Source organism: Schistocerca gregaria, chromosome 2 (assembly GCF_023897955.1).
Source record: "Schistocerca gregaria isolate iqSchGreg1 chromosome 2, iqSchGreg1.2, whole genome shotgun sequence".
In the NCBI taxonomy this organism is placed as follows: domain Eukaryota; kingdom Metazoa; phylum Arthropoda; class Insecta; order Orthoptera; family Acrididae; genus Schistocerca; species Schistocerca gregaria.
Genome location: NC_064921.1, coordinates 834,548,879 through 834,570,057, shown reverse-complemented (window position 1 = coordinate 834,570,057; position 21,179 = coordinate 834,548,879). Strand labels below are relative to the sequence as shown.

At 44.2% G+C, this 21,179-nt stretch overlaps 1 protein-coding gene across 1 annotated transcript in view; it reads left to right on the top strand.

The window, feature by feature from the left end:
• The first annotated feature begins 203 nt into the window (after positions 1-203).
• LOC126336002 (agrin-like) overlaps positions 204-21,179 on the top strand; it is a 1,245,461-nt gene continuing 1,224,485 nt past the window's right edge. The window contains exon 1 of the mRNA XM_049999480.1: positions 204-885. Coding sequence (XP_049855437.1) covers positions 204-885 — 682 coding nt within the window. The remainder of the gene's footprint in view (positions 886-21,179) is intronic.

Genomic DNA, 21,179 nt, shown 5'->3' with positions numbered 1-21,179 from the left:
TGGATACGTTAGGGAATAAAAACATCGTGCAATGTAATTGAATGTATCAGGCAATAATTTTCACAGTAGATATGGCAGAAGAAGGTTCGTATGTGTGTAGAAGTATTATCAATCGCCTAACAGTACCTGAAGGCACTATGAGAGGAAGATCTTCAGATGGTTGGGAAGTGTGAGAAGTGCAAAAGTAGATAGTGGTCGTCAGTATGGTGGTTACTGCAAGCGAAAGCTACAACCACTACGGCGACAAGGCGTACAGTGTGGACGGCGAAGCGTTCTATGGCGGGGGCTGCGGTAAGGCGTCCCCAGAGTCGCCCCCCGGAGGCGGTGAGTGCGGCTGCTGCGGCTGGGGGCTGGCGGCGGCGTGTCCACGACTGGGCAGGCACGCCGCCCCCGGGGCCGGGGGCGATGTGGCCGTTACCTTCCACAACGGCCACGGCAGCCCCGCCAGCGTGCTCGCGTCCTACGGCGTCTACGCCGGAGGCGCAGCCACCGGCCCGACGAGGGTCGGCCGTCCCCAGCAGGAGGACACCGACGAAGACGACGACGACGACGGCTTCCTGTCGGGCTCGTACCGAAGGCGACAGAGCGTCGTGGTGACGGCGGGCGGCCGCACGACGCCGCTCACCGCCCCCGTCAGCCTCGACGGCAACTCGAGGCTGCGCCGCCTCCGCGCCCGGCGTGACAGCCGCTGGAGGCGGCTGCTGTGCTGGGTCCGCAGGTCGCCGCCCCCAAGCCCGCCCCCGACGGCGGGCCATTCCGCCACCCTGCCCCCGGACGACGACGAAGAGGGCATGGGCTGGCGGCGGCCCGCCGTTCTCGCGCTCGTTCTAGCCCTGCTCATAGCAGTCTTCGTAATCGTCGCTGGAGTCCTGCTCTACCTCAACTGTACGTATAACACCATCACGCTCTATCTCAATTGTACGTACATTTATCTTCCCTACCAGCAGTCTCAAATCAGTTTTGAGTCATTTTAGGTTTCCGTGCTCTAATCTGTAAAAACGGAACCCTTATAGGATGTAATTTTTGTATGCCCATCCTTGTGATTTGAGGCCTGAGGGTCTGAGTGACTTCGGTCGTTTACTTATGTAATTACATGGAACACGGACAGCCGCCCTTACGATCTACTTATTAAATGGCGACCAGTTTCGGTGCTTCAGTGCATCATCGTCAGGCCTTAGGTTGCGCTGAGATGGTTAACACCAACCGTATGCAAGGTTTAGAGGCCAACATCTGTGTGTGGTTTATAGGCTCAGTTATTTTCGAAAACATTACAAGACAAATCAACGGTCAAAACCTAATCTTTGAAATTAATTATAAGGTATATTTATTGAAACGAAAACGACAGCCGCTTAACCATATTGATGGACCGTGGCATGGAGCAAGAACAGCTGAAAAACGATAGACAACTGCTCAATTTGACTATCGTCATTAAGTGCGAAGACGATCATGTGATTATTGAAACCGGGCACCTTCTAATAAACGTGCCTTGCGATCTAGATTTTTGTAATTAATTCCAAACGTTGTAGAATCGTTTTATTGTCCTCTGTCTGTCCGACTGTTAAGAACCACTTTTCTCAGGAACGGGTAAGTGTGTCAAGTTCCAACTTACGTCAGGTCTTCGGTTCCTTGGAGGAGTAAAAACTTTAAGCTTCTAAGTCAATTCTTTGCAAAGATACGGCCATTTCTGTAACATAATTTCATGCTGGAAAATTCATTCATCAAACCTAATGCCCTAGAACTATGAAATTCGGCAAGAAGCAAGGTTTGATAGTACAGGTAAAGTAAAAATCTGAAACTTGTTAAACTGTCGTTATATTGCATAAAAATATCTTCTGCCTTTTGAACATACATTGCTCTCATCATCCGTGAAAAGCATAATAGACGAACATTACATTTAGTAAGTAAACGAAAAATCTTTTCTCTGTACTTGTATAAACAGACGTCTCCTGCTTGCTTCTTTTTTGTATGTCCAGGTTAGTCTGAGGAGCTACTGTGGGAATATTGATATGGACTTTGATATGGACTTAGAATTCCCAGGACCAATATCTTGCCAGTATCCATATTGATGAGAGACGAAAAACGTTGATATTCTCGATTCCGTACTCACACTTCGCCTATTTTTTGTCTTTTTCCTCATATAATTAGTGTCTCCAAACCATAAATCAGTAATTCTGACAGCGGACTTAGGTCTATACGGAATTTAGTGAAACAACTGCCCACAGAACGTCACCACTGACTTAACTGGAATGGTTGTTATCGAACTTTCACAGGTAAAAGATAAGTTTAATAATTATTTCTTAAATGCAGTAGAAAATATAGAGATGAACGATGCAACAGAAAAATCGGAGCAGTACATTGATAACGCAACTCACATAATATTCGATCATATAAAGTCTTCCCCACTTCTTCTTCTGAAATTAAGAGAATTAAATATTCTCTCAAAAAAAGCCCAACTTAGTTTGAAGGTGTTTCAAACTCTACAAAACACTTATTCCTACGTAATAAGCGGCGTTTTTTTCTGAAATATGTAACATATCACTAACTCAGGATATGTTTCCAGAGGTACTGAAATATGTCATAGTTAATCCCGTCTACCCCAGAGGTGAAATTAGGTAAGTCAATAACTGACAAACCGTCTCACTACTGACAGCATTTTCCAAAATTCTTGAGAATGTAATTTATCTTACAATACTATCAACCGGAGTAATCATAACATACTCATAAAATCACAGTTAGAGTTTCAGAAGAGTTGCCCAACTCATAATGTCATTTCCACGATGAAGCACCAGATTTTACAAGCATTAAATAACAAAATAGCACCAGTTACTTTCTTCCGTGATCTGTCTAAGGTATTCCACTGTCTGAATCACACAGAATTCATCTACATAAATTGAGGTTTTTGAGATACCCCATAATTACCTCATGACAATAAATTCAATTCGATGGTGGAAAATAAAAATAAACTCGTTGAATTTTTTATACTTTTACTTTGCCTAGTAGTTCCAAGGGAAACGGCCAGCTTAGAAATTAGAGTAGGAACAACGCAGACCACCGAAAATGAACAACAGTATTTCTTTAAAACATACATGGGTTAAACAGTAAATTAAATAACGGTTCCGTTGTGGGTGAGACATTTTACAAAAGCTTTTATTGAGTAACCGCCGTGTCCGGCATTCCAAGCATGTTTCCTTCTCAAACAGAGATCAGTTATTACACAAGGTAGATCTTTGTGGTGTTATAAAGGTTTAGCCCATTAACTGCGTTTCAGTATCTCTTTAAATTTTACTATGTAGGGATATCGCAAATGATTATCCACTCGAAACACTATACCCGCAACAGTACTTCTTCGAGTTTTGACAGTAACCTAATTTATTGTTACAAAATTTTGTAGCTCGAATCCAAAGAGTTCTCCCGACCTCTCCACCTCATTAACATTTTACCTGCTTCACGATAAAGTCTCTGGTTTATACCACAGCAATGAATGGCAGTTTCTTCGTAGACGAAGATGTCTCATCTTCGTAGCAGTCACAAAATTAGTCTCAGTAGCATTTCCATTCTTCTAAGCGAAAAATGCACCCGAAACGTAAAAAAGACGCCATCAAGCGCAAAACTACAGGAAGTTCTGCGAGAAAGAGTGAAAAATGTCTGAACAATAACTCACATCGAACAGATTCTACTTTAAAATATTTTGAGGAGGTGCGGTTTATACTTTTAAATACTAAACAAAAAGATGATGATTATTGAGTGACTGCTGCATGTCACTTTTTGCCGGCCGCGGTGGTCTCGCGGTTAAGGCACTCAGTCCGGAACAGCGTGACTGCTACGGTCGCAGGTTCGAATCCTGCCTCGGGCATGGATGTGTGTGATGTCCTTAGGTTAGTTAGGTTTAAGTAGTTCTAAGTTCTAGGGGACTGATGACCACAGATGTTAAGTCCCATAGTGCTCAGAGCCATTTGAACCATTTTGTCACTTTTTTACTGAAATACTAGTTTTGGTCAAGCAAAGGACTACCATCCCATATTATGAACGACTTAATTACAGGTCATGCGATCATACACGGTCCTCAGCTCGTGGTCGTGCGGTAGCGTTCTCGCTTCCCGCTCCCGGGTTCGATTCCCGGCGGGGTCAGGGATTTTCTCTGCCTCGTGAAGACTGGGTAATGTGTGATGTCCTTAGGTTAGTTAGGTTTAAGTAGTTCTAAGTTCTAGGGGACTGATGACCATAGATGTTAAGTCCCGTAGTGCTCAGAGCCATTTGAACCATTTTTGATCATACACGAACGTATGGAACTATACCAGACTCATAAATTTAATGTGTTACAATTTGAAAATTAAAAATAGAATTAATTTGGAGTATTGTGCACGACCCCCACAGAACTACAAAGTAAATTGTATCATCTGATTAAGACTCACCAGGTGATTCGAAACCACTCATGAATAAATAAAAATTGAAGATAAAACGGCGATTGGTTGCAGTAATTCCTGAAACCTTCAAAATTAAATGTAGCATGAGTCTGTTGAATGGAATATTCCACAGAGTGGTTTCATCTGCCCAGCTGAAAGGGTGTTATTAATCTGTGCACACTGACCCCTTTCTTTGGGGATACATGAGGGTTGTTTTGTGTGCGTGTTTGTGGAGTGTGGGTGAATGTAATGGATTCCTGTATAGTGTACTGTCGTAATTTTGTTGTATGATAATGATGAGAGAAAGGAGTGGGTGAAATCCGGTGCTGGCACATAGCCTGCTCCCCCAAGGTGGCCGCCGAGCTTGATGAGTCTATCCGACAGATGGATCACGTGATCAGTGTCACGTCCACTAACTCCATGAGACACTGCGAAGAGGTCTGGAATTTAATACAGGAATACTGGTGCGAGGACTCGTGATCAGGAACTTGACGCCACCCATGGAAAGACTGATAGAAGAACACTTAGGAACTCGCAAGGCACTACTGTGTTGAGTGGTACTTAAGATAGGGAAATAAATTAGTGAAATCAATGTGAAGTGAAGTAGAAATTAGAAAATAAATGAAAAACTTAGTTTAGTTTTGTAGAGTCACACACTGGCAAACAGATGGCAGAGCAGCAGTGGTAACGGCCGGTGGTTGCATGTCAGCACATTCAGGAGAACCCATCGCCCTCCCCACATAAGCAGAAGCTGTTGATTCAGCAGTCAGGGCATCGCCCAACTGCCTCACATGTTTCTCAATTGTCACATGTGATCAAAAGCCCTCACCTAAATTTCAAGAGCCAATGACCGACTTTAAGAAGATTCTTCGAGAAGCTTTTCAACGTGACAGAAGAGGCAATGACCATGAAGTCGTTCACATCCAGTGAACTGAAGTAAATAAATACGCGAGACGCAGTGGGCCCGACGGAAGTTCTCAGTTCAGTTTCGGTTTGAGTTCAGTTCCAGTACAGTTCAGTCGGTGCTGAAGACCGTCATGCAGGAAGAGACTACATCGTACACAGAAGCAACGAGTCCGCCGCTGTAATGGAATAGCAAGAAGCAGCCTCGCCGCCAGAAGACAGAAGTTAGAAGGTATTTGAAGACTTATTTTTAAGTAGCAGGGTGACTCGTGAGGATGGGAAGGAGACGGCCTCACATCAGCAGTCACCTGTGAGCTTGTGATGAAGGTCTGAATAGCCAAAGACTGGCAAGATGGAGTCCATTGTTCGAGTCCGGCACACTGGCCTTCCCCTGCTGCGCCGCTCCGCCGGCCGACGCACAACAAAGACACAAGCGGCCGCATAGAGAAGAGAAGCACTGGGACGCCACATCCAGTCGATTCACGACTTCGTTCTCAATCATTAAACGGGCCACCTCACGATGCGCGTCTCCAGTCAACTGGGCGAAACAGCGACATGAGATATACACCGCCAGGCGTAATCAGACGCCGCCCCCCACGCAGCAGAAGGCTCCGCAAACGACACAGCGGCCGCTCTCCCAGCCAGAACAATCCAGTAAGGAAACCACTGTACAAATATTTCAATAAAAGTTATCTTATGTAAAAATGCTGTTTCATTCCACCCCATACACGAGCCAAGGAAGAACCCACCCTGCCCACATGTTGTAAAGAGAGAAAAAGTAATTTATTTAGTGTTTTTCACCCTGACATAATGCTTTAGAATCAAATGCCCTTTGCAGTAATGTTCATCCTGACAACTGACTAGCATCAAAAGAGGTTACACAGGTACATCTGCCGCTACGGCGTATTTTAGAAGATAGAGAAAAAGAAAGGCAAATCGACACTTTGAAATTCTGAAGGTAGCAGGGATGCCTTACAGCAAGCTAAAGGCTATCTACACGTTGTACATAAACCAGAGGACCGGCAAGACATGCAGTAAAAGAAAGAGAAATGACAGATTTGTAACTATCCCAGATGTTAGACAGTCTATAGGTTAAGCAAGCTCTGAAGGAAACTACGTTTGGACAAGAACTGAGGTTTATAGTTGGTTGGTTGATTCGGGGGAGGAGACCAAACAGTGAGGTAATCGGTCCCATCGCATTAGGGAAGGATTGGGAAGGAAGTCGGCCGTACCCTCTCAAAGAAACCATCCCGGCAATTGCTTGAAGCGATTTAGGGAAATCACGGAAATCGTAAAACAGGATGTCCGGACGCAGGTTTGAATCATCGTCCTCTCTAATGCGAGTCCATGAGAATTATGGAGAAGAATAAAGCCCACTGACATTTGAACTACGCTACCGCCTTAGCCTTCAGATATTTAACCTGCATTGGTATAAAGATGCTCAATGAAGACTGTGAAATACTTGAGTTGGAGCTGCAAAGTGAAGAACTACTTTCACACCTAGCGAAAATCGAAGTGATTCTTTCACTATCAGCGGACTAAATGCCGCCTTAGTTGCACCTATATTCCCTCGTGACATTCGCCTCTTCTTCGAGAGCTACCCTAGCCTCTTACGAGCAGTCATACAATCACAAGACACTTTTTTCCAACAACCTCCTCCCACTTCTCAATAATTTTCCAGAACAACTGCGTTACACCAGGTTGACCAATGAAAGGACTGCATTTTCGCACCCAGAGGCGTACAGTTAAAGAAAGAAATGTGTTTTGGCTCTGCCCTGTCGGTGCCTCAAAGGAGCGCGTTGACAAGTTGATTCCTAAAACCCTCCAAAGATTCCTACCTGCTTTATACACTGCTGGCCATTATAAATGCTACACCAAGAAGAAATGCAGATGAAAAACAGGTGTTCATTTGACAAATATATTATACTAGAACTGACACGTCATTACATTTTCACGCAATTTGGGTGCATAGATCCTGAGAAATCAGTAACCAGAACAACCATCTCTGGCCGTAATAACGGCCTTGTTACGCCTGGGCATTAAGTCAAACAGAGCTTGGATGGCGTGTACAGGCACAGCTGCCCATGCAGCTTCAACACGATACCACAGTTCATCAAGAGTAGTGTCTGGCGTATTGTGACGAGCCAGTTGCTCGGTCACCATTGACCAGACTTTTCAATTGGTGAGAGATCTGGAGAATGTGCTAGCCAGGGCAGCAGTCGAACATTTTTCTGTATCCAGAAAGGCCCGTACAGGACCTGCAACATGCAACATGCATTATCCCGCTGAAATTCAGGGTTTCGCATGGATCGAATGAAAGGTAGAGCCACGGGTCCTAACACATCTGAAATGTAACGTCCACTGTTCAAAGTGCCGTCAATCGAACAAGAGGTGACCGAGACGTGTAACCAGTGGCACCCCATACCATCACGTCGGGTGATACGCCAGTATAGCGATGACGAATACACGCTTCCAGTGTGCGTTCACCGCGATATCGCCAAACACAGATGCGACCATCATGATGCTGTAAACAGAACCTGGATTCATCCGAAAAAATGACCTTTTGCAATTCGTGCACTCAGGTTCGTCGTTGAGTACACCAACAAAGGCGCTCCTGTCTGTGATGCAGCGTCAAGGGTCTCCGAGCTGCTGCAAACGTCGTCGAACTGGTCGTGCAGAGGGTTGTTGTCTTGCCTATCACGCAGGGGGCACGGGTTCGATTCTCGGCAGGGGACTGAGTGTTGTGTGTGTCCTTCGTCATCATTTTCATCATCATTCATCCGCAAGTCGCCGAAGTGGCCTGCAATACTGCGTCCGAACTCCCCTGCATGGGGCCTCCCATTAACAGACCACATAATTTTCCTCAGTTAGTAGTATAACAGTACCAATAGGAATTAAAACTGGATTACGACAAAGGTGCAGTCTCTCACTCCCTTTATTTATGTATTTGACTACATTGTTAAAAAAATTGAAACAAAATATTGTTTTGTAAATGTATGTCTTCGATGAGTCATAAAGCCAAATATGTAATCCTGACTCTCCGTACTTCACAAGATAATTTATTCATATATATCTAACAAGTTGACTTAAATTCCATAACACTGCAACTGAAATAATCTTCTGCAGGTCGTATGCACCATTCCTTAATTATTGGCTGACTTCATGAAACCCCTTTCGCATGGTTATGGTCACTGGCGAAATAGCACGTTAGTGCAGGCCTTTAAATGTTGACTGAGTCCATAAAAAAATTTACTTGATTCGAGAGTGACCAAGAGGAGAGAGAATATTTTTAGTAACGACACTACATTGAAGATTCATTCTTTTGCTTCATTATCACACAATGATCTCCACAATGAAATAAAGATGGCTTCAGACTCTCTGTTGTGATCGACTGCCGTCAATTGGCTGGGCATTGTATACAGAGTTTGCCACACTCACCTGATCTCTGCGATATACGTGTAACAAGCAAAAACAATGAAAACACCTTGAATTTCAGAATATTATTAAATAAATTAATTAGATTATATACAGTGTAGTAAATTGTGTAGATAGCAAACGCTTTTATGTGAAACATCGCGACTTCTGTGTACAAAAATACACTGAGAAGACAAAGATCATGGCGTATCTCTTAATATCGTGCCGAATCTCCTTTTGCCAGGCGGAGTTCAGCTACTCAGCATGGTATGGACTCAACAAGTTGTTGGAGGTCCCATGCGGAAATATTAAGCTATTCTGCCTCTGGAGCAGTCCATAACTGGGACAGTGTTGCCGGTGCATTTCGTGTATCAACTAGCCTCTCGGTAATGTCCCATAAAATCTCGATAGCATTCGTGAAGGGCGACCCGGGTGGCCAAATATTACGCTCGAATTGTTCAAAATGTTCTTCACACTACTCGCTCCGTGACATGGCTCATTGTCATCCACAAAAATTCTATAATTGTGAACATGAAATCCATGAGTGGTTGCAAACGGTCTCCAAGTAGCCGAATAGAGCCATTTCCGATCAATGATCGGTTCAGTTGGACCACATGAGCCAGTCCACTCCATGTAAACACAGCCAACACCCCTATGAAGTCACCACCAGCTTTCCCAGTGCGTTGTTGACAGCTTCGATCCAAGGCTTCATTGGGTCTGCGCTTCACTTGAACCCTACAATCAGCTCTTACCAACTGGAATCGGGATTTGTCTGTGCAGGTCACGGTTTTCCAATCGTCTAGGGACCAACCAATATGGTCTCGAGCACAGGAGAGGCGCTGAAGTCGAAGTCGCGCTCTAAGCAAAGGTACCTGCGTCGATCGCCTGCTGCCATAGTCCATTAGTGCCAAATTTCTTTGCATTGCTCGTCGTACGTCACATAGTGGTCATTTCACAGTGCTGCCTGTCTGTTAGCAATGAAAATTTTATGCAAACGCTGCTGATCTCTGTCATTAACCGAAAGCCGTCGGCCCCTGCCTTGTCTGCGGTGAAGGAGAATGCCTGAAATTTACTATTCTTGGCACACATAGCACTATGGATCTCGGAATATTGAATTTCCTAACGATTTTCGAAATGGAATATCCGACGTGTCTAGCTCCAGACAGTCTGTTAATTACCATCTTTGGGCTGGCAAGGGCAGCCGAACAGGTCTAGGGGCTACAGTCTGGAACCGCGCGACCGCTACGGTCGCATGTTCGAATCGTGCCTCGGGCATGGATGTGTGTGATGTCCTTAGGTTAGTTAGTTTTAAATAGCTCTACGTTATAGGAGGCTGATGACCTCAGAAGTTAAGTCCCATAGTACTCAGAGCCATTTGAACCATATGAACCAATTACCATATTTGGGGCCATAAACACGCCGGACATATTTTCACCTGAATCAGCGCACTACAAATGACAGCTACGCCCGTCCACTGCCCTCTTATACCTTGCGTAAACGATACTACCACTATCTGTAAATGTGCATGTTTGTATACCATGTCATCTCAGTGTATGGCATACAATGAATCGGTCGTGAGAGAGAAGTCCTCGTGCAAAGCGAGTAACTGCAACAGTCAGAGCTTTACATGTGGCCGGCCGAGTTGAAGTGAACACAGCAGGAATTCGCATGCGCCCCTGGGGCGTTAGGCAGGATTTGTGGTCGCCGAGGCGGAACCCAAAGCGTGCGTCCGCACCTGCCGGCCGCGCTGTTTGTGCAGCATACAGATGGCTGCCGGCACTGCCCCGGGGGTTTCCCGTGTAAACGCTGGTTCTTGCAGCGGGTCTGTTCCCTCTGCAAACAAAAGCACGGCGGCCTGCCGAAAGGAATACCTCGCAGCCGATCGCTTCCAAAGCTCGGCTTCCCCTTTTTAAGCCCGTTGTTTTTTATCGCTACTCAAGGTACATTTCATCTCTCTACCTCGACATAGGCCCGTAACACAAACCCAGTTGCAGAATGACAAGTTGTTGGTTTCCTATTGTAGCACCAGTAAACCTGCTCTGTGGACTACCCGACCATGGCGTTCCAGATTCTTTTTGAGGTGCCACTTTTTTAAAGATGTTTAGCATTGAAGAGTTTCATGTAATAACAGAAAAACTCGTTTCACAAAAAAATTATATACGTTGCAACACATTCGAATTTCAGTCTTTTGTAAGCAGATTTGCAAGAAATTGTCCATTTAATGCTTTATTCTTTTTTTTACAAGACACTTTTGTAGAATTCATACCAGTTTCTTTTTTTTTTTTTTTTTTTTTTTTTTTTTTTTTTTTTTTTTTTTTTCCCATGAGGTCTCATATCAAATTGTTGTAAGTTTTACATCCTGCAATCTTGAGAATACTCGCTTACTTAAGCATGTATTTTGGACGACGTGATACCTTCTTGTGATCACCCCGTAAGTATGACAGATACTCTAAGTTGTCCGTTAATTTCAGTCCGAGCTACGATCCAAGTTGTTGTGTGTTGCTTTGGGTAACCTGCCATTAGAAATCTGCATGTTACATAAGTCCGTTGTATTGGAATTTGGAATTTGTGGTAAAGCCTTAAGCGACTAAACTGCTGAGGCCATCAGTCCCTAATCCAACTTACACTCTAACTTAGGCTATGGACAACACACACACCCATGCCCGAGGGAGGACTCGAACATTCGACGCAGGGAGCCGCACGGACCGAGACAAGGCGCGTAAGACCGCGCGCCTGGCTACCCCGCGTATCTCCGTTGTATCGATCAGTCGAATTATGTCCTTGGCTGTGTGCCACTTCGCTACAAATTTCGGGTACTCAAAACGATGGTCGATTGTGTATTCCGAACTACAGTTTCCACAAGCAGCTGACGGTTTTAACTGTAAGGAGTAAGGCCTGGAGTTGGTCGCTGTTGTGGCTCACATAGCTCTGAGCACTGTGGGACCTAACATCTGAGGTCATCAGTCCCCTATAACTTAGGACTACTTAAACCTAACTGACTTAAGGACATCACACACATCCATGCCCGAGGCAGGATTCGAACCTGCGATCGTAGCGGTCGCGCGGTTCCAGACTGAAGCGCCTAGAACCGCTCGGTCCTACCGGTCGGCTCGCTGTTGTGTGGTTTATCAACTTTTTATCATGCCTACCTGGTGTCTTCGGCTATTATTTTCATCGATAAGTTTTGCCATACAATTTGCCAATTGCGGGGAAGCAGTTGCAGCTCCCATTTACTAGGAACTGGTATCCCTTTGAGTGCTATGCCCATGTTACAAACGTTTCCTCGCTTTAAGAAGTCTGTTGGTACGAAGCTTTTACTGAGATAATAATTTCGGACAATGTCTGATGTGAGTGGGATACTGACAATATTAACTGTCTCTAGCTCCGATGACTGGCCATGTTTGTGCACCTGCACAGCAGTTGGTGAGTGTGGTCCCTTTTTCATTACACATTTAGTTCTGTTGACGAGTAGTGATGTGTATTTTGCACACACTTTCGTTAGTTGCAGGGCGCCACCATTTAACCTGAGAGTGCAGTTCTGCAGCGAAACCTTAAAGATTTCTCCGCTTCATGTAAACCAAGGCATCCGTAGCATTATAGCCGTAGCGCGGCATTTCTAACCAACCAGTTTCGCTCTGTAGTATTTGCGACCAGCGCCTCTCACACTGATCTGATGTGGCAGCAAATAGCTGTGCAGCCATTGCTGGACATTTAAATCGAAGGAGTTTAAGCTATGCACTTAGATTTCTGCCTAACAACGCCCTCGGAAAATGCGACACATTCCGAAATGAACAGTCATCTATTTCATCTACATCTACATCTACATGACTACTCTGCAATTCACATTTAAGTGCTTGGCAGAGGGTTCATCGAACCACAATCATACTATCTCTCTACTATTCCACTCCCGAACAGCGAGCGGGAAAAACGAACATCTAAACCTTTCTGTTCAAGCTCTGATTTCTCTTATTTTATTTGGATGATCATTCCTACCTATGTAGGTTGGGCCCAACAAAATATTTTCGCATTCGGAAGAGAAAGTTGGTGACTGAAATTTCGTAAAAAGGTCTCGCCGCGACGAAAAACATCTATGCTGTAATGACTTCCATCCCAACTCGTGTATCATATCTGCCACACTCTCTCCCCTATAACGTGATAATAAAAAACGAGCTGCTCTTTTTTGCACCCTTTCGATGTCCTCCGTCAATCCCACCTGGTAAGGATCCCACACCGCGCAGCAATATTCTAACAGAGGACGAACGAGTGTAGTGTAAGCTGTCTCTTTAGTGGACTTGTTGCATCTTCTAAGTGTCCTTCCAATGAAACGCAACCTTTGGCTCGCCTTCCCGACAATATTATCTATGTGGTCCTTCTAACTGAAGTTGTTCGTAATTTTAACACCCAGGTACTTAGTTGGATTGACAGCCTTGAGAATTGTACTATTTATCGAGTCATCGAATTCCAACGGATTTCTTTTGGAACTCATGTGGATCATCTCACACTTTTCGTTATTTAGCGTCAACTGCCACCTGACACACCATACAGCAATCTTTTCTAAATCGCTTTGCAACTGATACTGGTCTTCGGATGACTTTACTAGACGGTAAATTACAGCATCATCTGCGAACAGTCTAAGAGAACTGCTCAGATTGTCACCCAGGTCATTTATATAGATCAGGAACAGTAGAGGTCCCAGGACGCTTCCCTGGGGAATTTGTGACAAGCAAGGACATAAATGTTAAAACATGCCCCCGTGGTATGGTAACGTTGGAAATACCTGTGATTAATTTCTGCACCAGGATGACCGCTAATACAGAACCATCCTTAAGACACATTCTCGAACTGCGTATTAATACTGTGCGGCCCTAGTAGTTAACTCCACGCTAGCAGCTTGCGATTAAACAACAAATAACACGAAATATCCCTCAAATAGAATCCGAATTATTAACCGTTACGCAGTTATGGGCATACATGTATGCCCGGCAGTTAGAGCGCCCAGACGACTACAGGTGTGCATGTACGTCCAGCAGATAGAATGGATAGCGGCTACAGGAATCATTTATGCCCAGTGTCTGGTAAGGCCCGACGGCTAAGGGCATTCATACACGCCTGCGTGTGGGAGGAGGTAAACGAGCACAATAGAACGCCGACTCGCTGTTCTCCACGTTTCAACATTACTGCCAACGCCGTCATTATCTGCTCGTCTTCGTAATGTCGGAGAGCGCTACGGCTACTACCTTCTGCCGGTTCCTTCCTGCTTATCAGCCGATCTGATACACATTATTCGATTTTCTAAAGTACACAAGACAGATAACACCAATATACGATGTGAAAGGACGCGAAGTATCCCACAGAGCACACACATCACGTGTTGCAAAAGGCGAACAGTGAACCAAAATATTTTCATTTTCTCGGCAACAAGCGGAACAGGAAACATCACGCACGGCCATGTAGCTGTAATTTCGTTTCCTTATCTGTAAAGTGCACATAACGTAAAGATATATAATGTGAAAGTGTATGAATTACCTGCACGACGTACGTATCCGATGTTACAATAGGCGAAAAGTGCTCCAAAATACTTGTAGTTTCTCAGCAACACCGCTGTCGTGCAGCACACAAGACTGTCCGAATTTTGGGCGTCTACCCTAGAAACTGCTCACTTTAAATCCATATGCCTTGGAACGAATGCTGCGACACTGGTAAATTTTTACTACTTTAGAGGCATATAGTCTACATTGGTAGGGTAAAGCTCAAGTTACAGAATTTTCCAGTCATAAATAAAACTACCTTTACCATTTTTATAAACTGAGTTTTTCTCAGACAACGATAAACTTACAACAAAAAACTTTAGTTGTAACTTCTGGGCTGAGAGGGCGTGGTCGATGTATAAAATTTCCACCTGCCGTTTCGTCTCCATCCGCGGGAGACATCTTCTAAGGTCCTCCGTCTACTGCTACCGAGGCTCTGGGTACTCTCGCATTTATAGAGCGCATAGAGGGCTTCACCATTCGTCACGTGATGCCGACGGTATGCCTATCTTTGGAAGGCGTCATCATTCTCGATTAAGAGTAATCGATTGTCATTCTGCTGGCGCAACGTCGACATCCAAATTTTGTCCAACTTTAAAACTTCTTTTGTATTTTTAATAGACCCAATTTTGTCCAACTTTAAAACTTCCTTTTTTCTATTTTTAATAGGAAACAGGACGTTTTAAAGTTGGACAAAACATGGATGTCGAAGTTGCGCCAGCAAAATGACAATCGATTGCTCTTAATCGGAAACAATGACGCCTTCCAAAGACAGGCATATCGTCGTCATCACGTGACGAATCGTAGTGCCCTCTGTGCGCTCTATAAATGCGAGAGTACCTGGAGCCTCAGTTTCAGTAACCGGACGACCTCAGAAGATGTCTCCCGCAGATGGAGACGAAACGTCAGGTGGAAATTGTATACACGGCCTCTCAGCACGGAAGTTTCAACTGAAGACAACAGCGGCCGTGAAAGCCTACATTGTATGATTACAACAGAAGACTGAGAGTTTCGTAGTTTTATTTCGTGATGTTCAAAAACGGCAATCAAAATGTGGTAATGATCTAATAAACTGTGCTATTGCACAGTGGTTCTAAGCACGCTGGAACCTACGATTATCCGACTGTGTGGAATAGCCTGTAGCAGTCGTAGTGTTGCGTTACATACCCGCTGGAAAGATGCAAAGTACGTTCGCTCCCTTTAGTAGGCCGGGCAGGCAGGACGTTCGGCACTATCAGCCGCAAGGTATCTATTCTACAGAAATGTTATTTATTTGAACAACTGATTTATTGCGATAGAATCTTACATGGAGTGTGATGATCCATCATAGTGATTCAAAATAAAGAATAATCCAATAAAACACCTACAAATCAAATTATGTCACTAAAAATGGTTGGTTGGCAGTGCTGATGAAGAAATGTTCTGAAGTATCCTGAACTTGGAACACTTCCGCAAGAAACACACGAACACGTTCATCCTTAATATTGAAGAACACAATGAGTTCTACACAAATGGCTTTCTTTGACCATCACAAGCAAGTAACAAATTTTGCAACTAGTTTGTAACCGAAAAATAAGTTCACAGATAAACACAAGTACTTGAAATACAGGTCTTTCTTGAGGAAACACAGTGAAAGCTTCTACAGTCAGAGTTGGTTCCCCACTAGTTTGACTGCCAAATGTTTAAGTCCTCGCTCTCCTTGAACGGAGAACATTGGAACAGACTAACACATAAGTTACGATGTACACAATTTCACAGTTTCTACGGTCTTGCAAAATGACTTTGACGGAATACCAACTGGCCGGTGAGAACATTGCCGAGGCCCTTGGCGACGAAGACGGCCTGAAATCAAGGCGGCACTGGACCCGGAACAGATTTATGGGGCGGCGAGTGGATTGTAAAGTAGGAATCACTGTGTTTCGCCGTCTTTTATGAGAGCTACTTCTGCCGTCAGCCAGACAGAACATAATCATCATAGTTTCCACTTTACAAGTCCACATTTTTCTTGTGCTCATTGACGAAATGCTTCTACTCTCTATTTACTCAGCGGGATTAGGAACTATGATTATAAATAAAAGTTTTGATTTCTAGTTGATTAATTGTATTTTAAAACTTACACGCAAACCATATTAATATTTCTGATAACAATGTTCCTATCTTAAACAGCACTAGTAGCAGTTCAGAGGCCACCTCTGTGGTATGTTACAATTAAAAAAATCAGTCACCCTGACTCCTAGTCATCAAAGTTAAGTGCTCCTCACATTCTGAACAATTTTTGCTTTCTACCTATGTTATTTAGCCTCATTTTTTTCTTAAAACGATGTATTTAGGGAAAGATATATTCATCTGATCACTCTAAGATTTAACAATTTAAAAATTCATATACTGAAGCATGTATTGACACAGTTTGTAAGAGGTACTTTAATTTTTAATTTCATTCTTAGATTATGGAGCAATACTTTATCCGCGAGGGTTGCCGAGAGCGCTAACGTGCTGCTTCCTGGACTCGGGTAGCGCGACGGCCCTAGATCGAATCCACCAGGAGGATTAACGACGAGGGCCGGTGTGCCGGCCATCCTGGATGTGGTTTTTAGGCAGTTTTCCACATCCCGCTAGGTGAATACTGGGCTGATCCCCGCGTTCCGCCTCAGTTCCACACGTCGCAGATTTTTGAAACACGTCCGCACTATTTCACGGTTTGCACTAGACGTAGACAGTTGAGGTACACTGATTCCATCCTGGGGGGTACAGGAAGGGCATCCGGCCATCCCTAAAACTTTTCTTTTTTTGGTCATCAGTCTACTGAATGGCTTGATGCGGCCCGCCACGAATTCCTTTCCTGTGCTAACCTCTTCATCTCAGAGTAGCACTTGCAACTTACGTCCTCAATTATTTGCTTGACGTATTCCAAACTCTGTCTTCCTCTACAGTTTTTTCCCTCTTCAGCTCCCTCTAGTACCATGGAAGTCATTCCCTCATGTCTTAGCAGATGTCCTATCATCCTGTCCCTTCTTCTTCTCAGTGTTTTCCACATATTCCGTTCCTCTCCGATTCTGCGTAGAACCTCCTCGTTCCTTACCTTATCAGTCCACCAAATTTTCAACATTCATCTATAGCGCCACATCTCAAATGCTTCGATTCTCTTCTGTTCCGGTTTTCCCACAGTCCATCTTTCACTACCATACAATTTTGTACTCCAGACGGACATCCTCAGAAATTTCTTCCCCAAATTAAGGCCGATATTTGATATTAGTAGACTTCTCTTGGCCAGAAATGCCTTTTTTGCCATAGCGAGTCTGCTTTTGATGTCCTCCTTGCTCCGTCCGTCATTGGTTATTTTACTTCCTAGGTAGCAGAATTCCTTAACTTCATCGACTTCGTGACCATCAATCCTGATGTTAAGTTTCTCGCTGTTCTCATTTCTACTACTTCTCATTACCTTCGTCTTTCTCCGATTTACTCTCAAACCATACTGTGTACTCATTAGACTGTTCATTCCGTTCAGCAGATCATTTAATTCTTCTTCACTTCCACTCAGGATAGCAATGTCATCAGAGCATCGTATCATTGATATCCTTTCACCTTGTATTTTAATTCCACTCCTGAACCTTTCTTTTATTTACATCATTGCTTCCTCGATGTACAGATTGAAGAGTAGGGGCGAAAGGCTACAGCCTTGTCTTACACCCTTCTTAATACGAGCACTTCGTTCTTGATCGTCCACTCCTATTATTCGCCGGGCGCGGTGGGCTCGCGGTTCTAGGCGCAGTCCGGAACCGTGTGACTGCTACGGTCGCAGGTTCCAGTCCTGCCTCGGGCATGGATGTGTGTGATGTCCTTAGGTTAGTTCGGTTTAAGTAGCTCTTAGTTCTAGGGGACTGATGACCACAGCAGTTGAATCCCATAGTGCTCAGAGCCATTTGAACCACTTTCTTATTATTCCCTCTTGGTTGTTGTTCATATTGTATATGACCCGTCTCTCCCTATAGCTTACCCCTACTTTTTTCGGAATCTTGAACAGCTTGCACCATTTTATATTGTCGAACGCTTTTTCCAGGTCGACAAATCCTATGAACGTGTCTGGATTTTTTTTTTAGCCTTGCTTCCATTATTAGCCGTAACGTCATAATTGTATCTCTCGTGCCTTTACTTTTCCTAAATCCAAACTGGTCGTCACCTAGCGCATTCTCAATTTTCTTTTCCATTCTTCTGTATATTATTCTTGTAAGCAGCTTCGATGCATCAGCTGTTAAGCTGATTGTGCGATAATTCTCGCACTTGTCAGCTCTTGCCGTCTTCGGAATTGTGTGGATGATGCTTTTCCGAAAGTCAGATGGTATGTCGCCAGACTCGTATATTCTACACACCAACGTGAATAGTCGTTTTGTTGCCACTTCCCCTAATGATTTTAGAAATTCTGATGGAATGTTATCTATCCCTTCTGCTTATTTGACCGTAAGTTCTCCAAAGCTCTTTTAAATTCCGATTCTAATACTGGATCCCCTATCTCTTCTAAATGGACTTCTCTTTCTTCTTCTATCACATCAGACAAATCTTCAGCCTCATAGAGGCTTTCAATGTATTCTTTCCACCTATCTGCTCTCTCCTCTGCATTTAACAGTGGAATTCCCGTTTCACTCTTAATGTTACCACCGTTGCTTTTAATGTCATCAAAAGTTGTTTTGACTTTCCTGTATGCTGAGTCTGCCCTTCCGACAATCATATCTTTTTCTATTTCTTCACATTTTCCCTGCAGCCATTTCGTCTTAGCTCCCTGCACTTCGTATTTATATCATTCCTCAGCGACTTGTATTTCTGTATTCCTGATTTTCCCGGAACATGTTTGTACTTCCTCCTTTCATCAATCAACTGAAGTATTTCTTCTGTTACCCATGGTTTCTTCGCAGCTACCTTCTTTGTACCTATGTTTTCCTTCCCAACTTCTGTGATGGCCCTTTTTAGAGACATCCATTCCTCTTCAACTGTGTTGCCTACTGCACTATTCCTTATTGCTGTATCTATAGCGTTAGAGAACTTCAAACGTATCTCGTCATTTCTTAGTACTTCCGTATCCCATTTCTTAGCGCAATGATTCTTCCTGACTATTGTCTTGAACTTCAGCCTACTCTTCATCACTACTATATTGTGATCTGAGTCTATATCTGCTCCTGGGTACGCCTTACAATCCAGTACCTGATTTCGGAATCTCTGTCTGACCATGATGTAATCTAATTGAAATCTTCCCGTATCTCCCGGCCTTTTCCAAGTATACCTCCTCCTCCTGTGATTCTTGAACAGGGTATTCGCTATTACTAGCTGAAACATTTTACAGAACTTAATTAGTCTTTCTCCTCTTTCATTCCTTGCCCCAAGCCCATATTCTCCTGTTACCTTTTCTTCTACTATTCCCCTACAACTGAATTCCAGTCGCCCATGACTATTAGATTTTCCCCCTTTACATACTTTACCCTTTCAATATGCTCATACACTTTCTCTGTCTGTTCATCTTCATCTTGCGATGTCGGCATGTATACCTGAACTGTCGTTGTCGGTGTTGGTCTGCTGTCGATTCTGATTAGAACAACCCGGTCACTGAACTGTTCACAGTAACACACCCTCTGCCCTACCTTCCTATTCATAACGAATCCTACACCTGTTATACCATTTTATGATGCTGTTGATACTACCCGATACTCATCTGACCTGAAATCCTTTCCTTCCTTCCACTTCACTTCACTGACCCCTACTATACCTAGATTGAGCCTTTGCATTTCCCTTTTCAGATTTTCTAGTTTCCCTACCACGTTCAAGCTTCTGACATTCCACGCCCCGACTCGTAAAACATTATCCTTTCGTTGATTATTCAATCTTTTTCTCATGGTAACCTACCCCTTGGCAGTCCCCTCCTGGAGATCCGAATGGGGGACTATTCCGGAATCTTTTGCCAATGGAGAGATCATCATGACACTTCTTCAACTACAGGCCACATGTCCTGTGGATACACGTTACGTGTAAAACTAACATTGCCAAATCCGTTGTAACCACTCTGACCCTGCGATCGCTGGAGGACTCTGCCGTAAGCGAAAGAAAGAAAGGAAGAATTATGGCGCAATACTTTGTATACTACACACAGGCGCGTTTTGATGACGTAGCACTAGTAGCAGTGAACCGGGGTAAGTCCAAGCACACTCGCTCGCCTCTGTATCTCACAAATGATGCAGAGCTTGTTTCGCCACAGACACCATCTATTGTCCGGGTGCGTCGTAACTGCTGTGATCTGTGCGGACGCGGTTCCAAATACCAAATACCATCACGATGGAGGTACATTTGCTCCTGATTGACTGCACTTGACATTGGCGGATGCACCAAAAGTTTCTAGGCAGCGGCGGACTCTATTGCTGACTTACACTCCCTCTGTACATTGTCCCGGTGCACGCAAAAGCCCTCTGCAGATCGCGTTGCAAATGGCGGAGCCAGAACGTTGTGTAGTCGCAGGGTCTGAGCTGGCAATCAACCCGACGGCGATGTGTACAAGTGCACATCGGCGCCTGACAGCTTTTGCGACATGCCGGATCTGTGCGATACCTCCATCTGTGAAAATGAACATTAATGCTATATGCCGATATATTAAATGACAGTGATTGTGAATCACTAAAATGTAAGGCTGAGCTACATGCATTAAGATAACAACTGCTGCCACAAATAAAAAAGTAAAAAATGAAAAAGAGAACGCCACTGAAGGTGTAAACCGACACGGCAACTTCCCTTCGTGCCGAAGCCGTAAATGTGAAATGTGCTCACAAATACCGTCGTGACTGTACCGCATGCTCAGCACTACAAAAATCTACAATTCCGCTACCAGGATGCCCAACCTCAGACTCGAACCTTGGCCCCCTCCTCAGCCTCCACTCCCGGGCGATCTTTGTGAAAC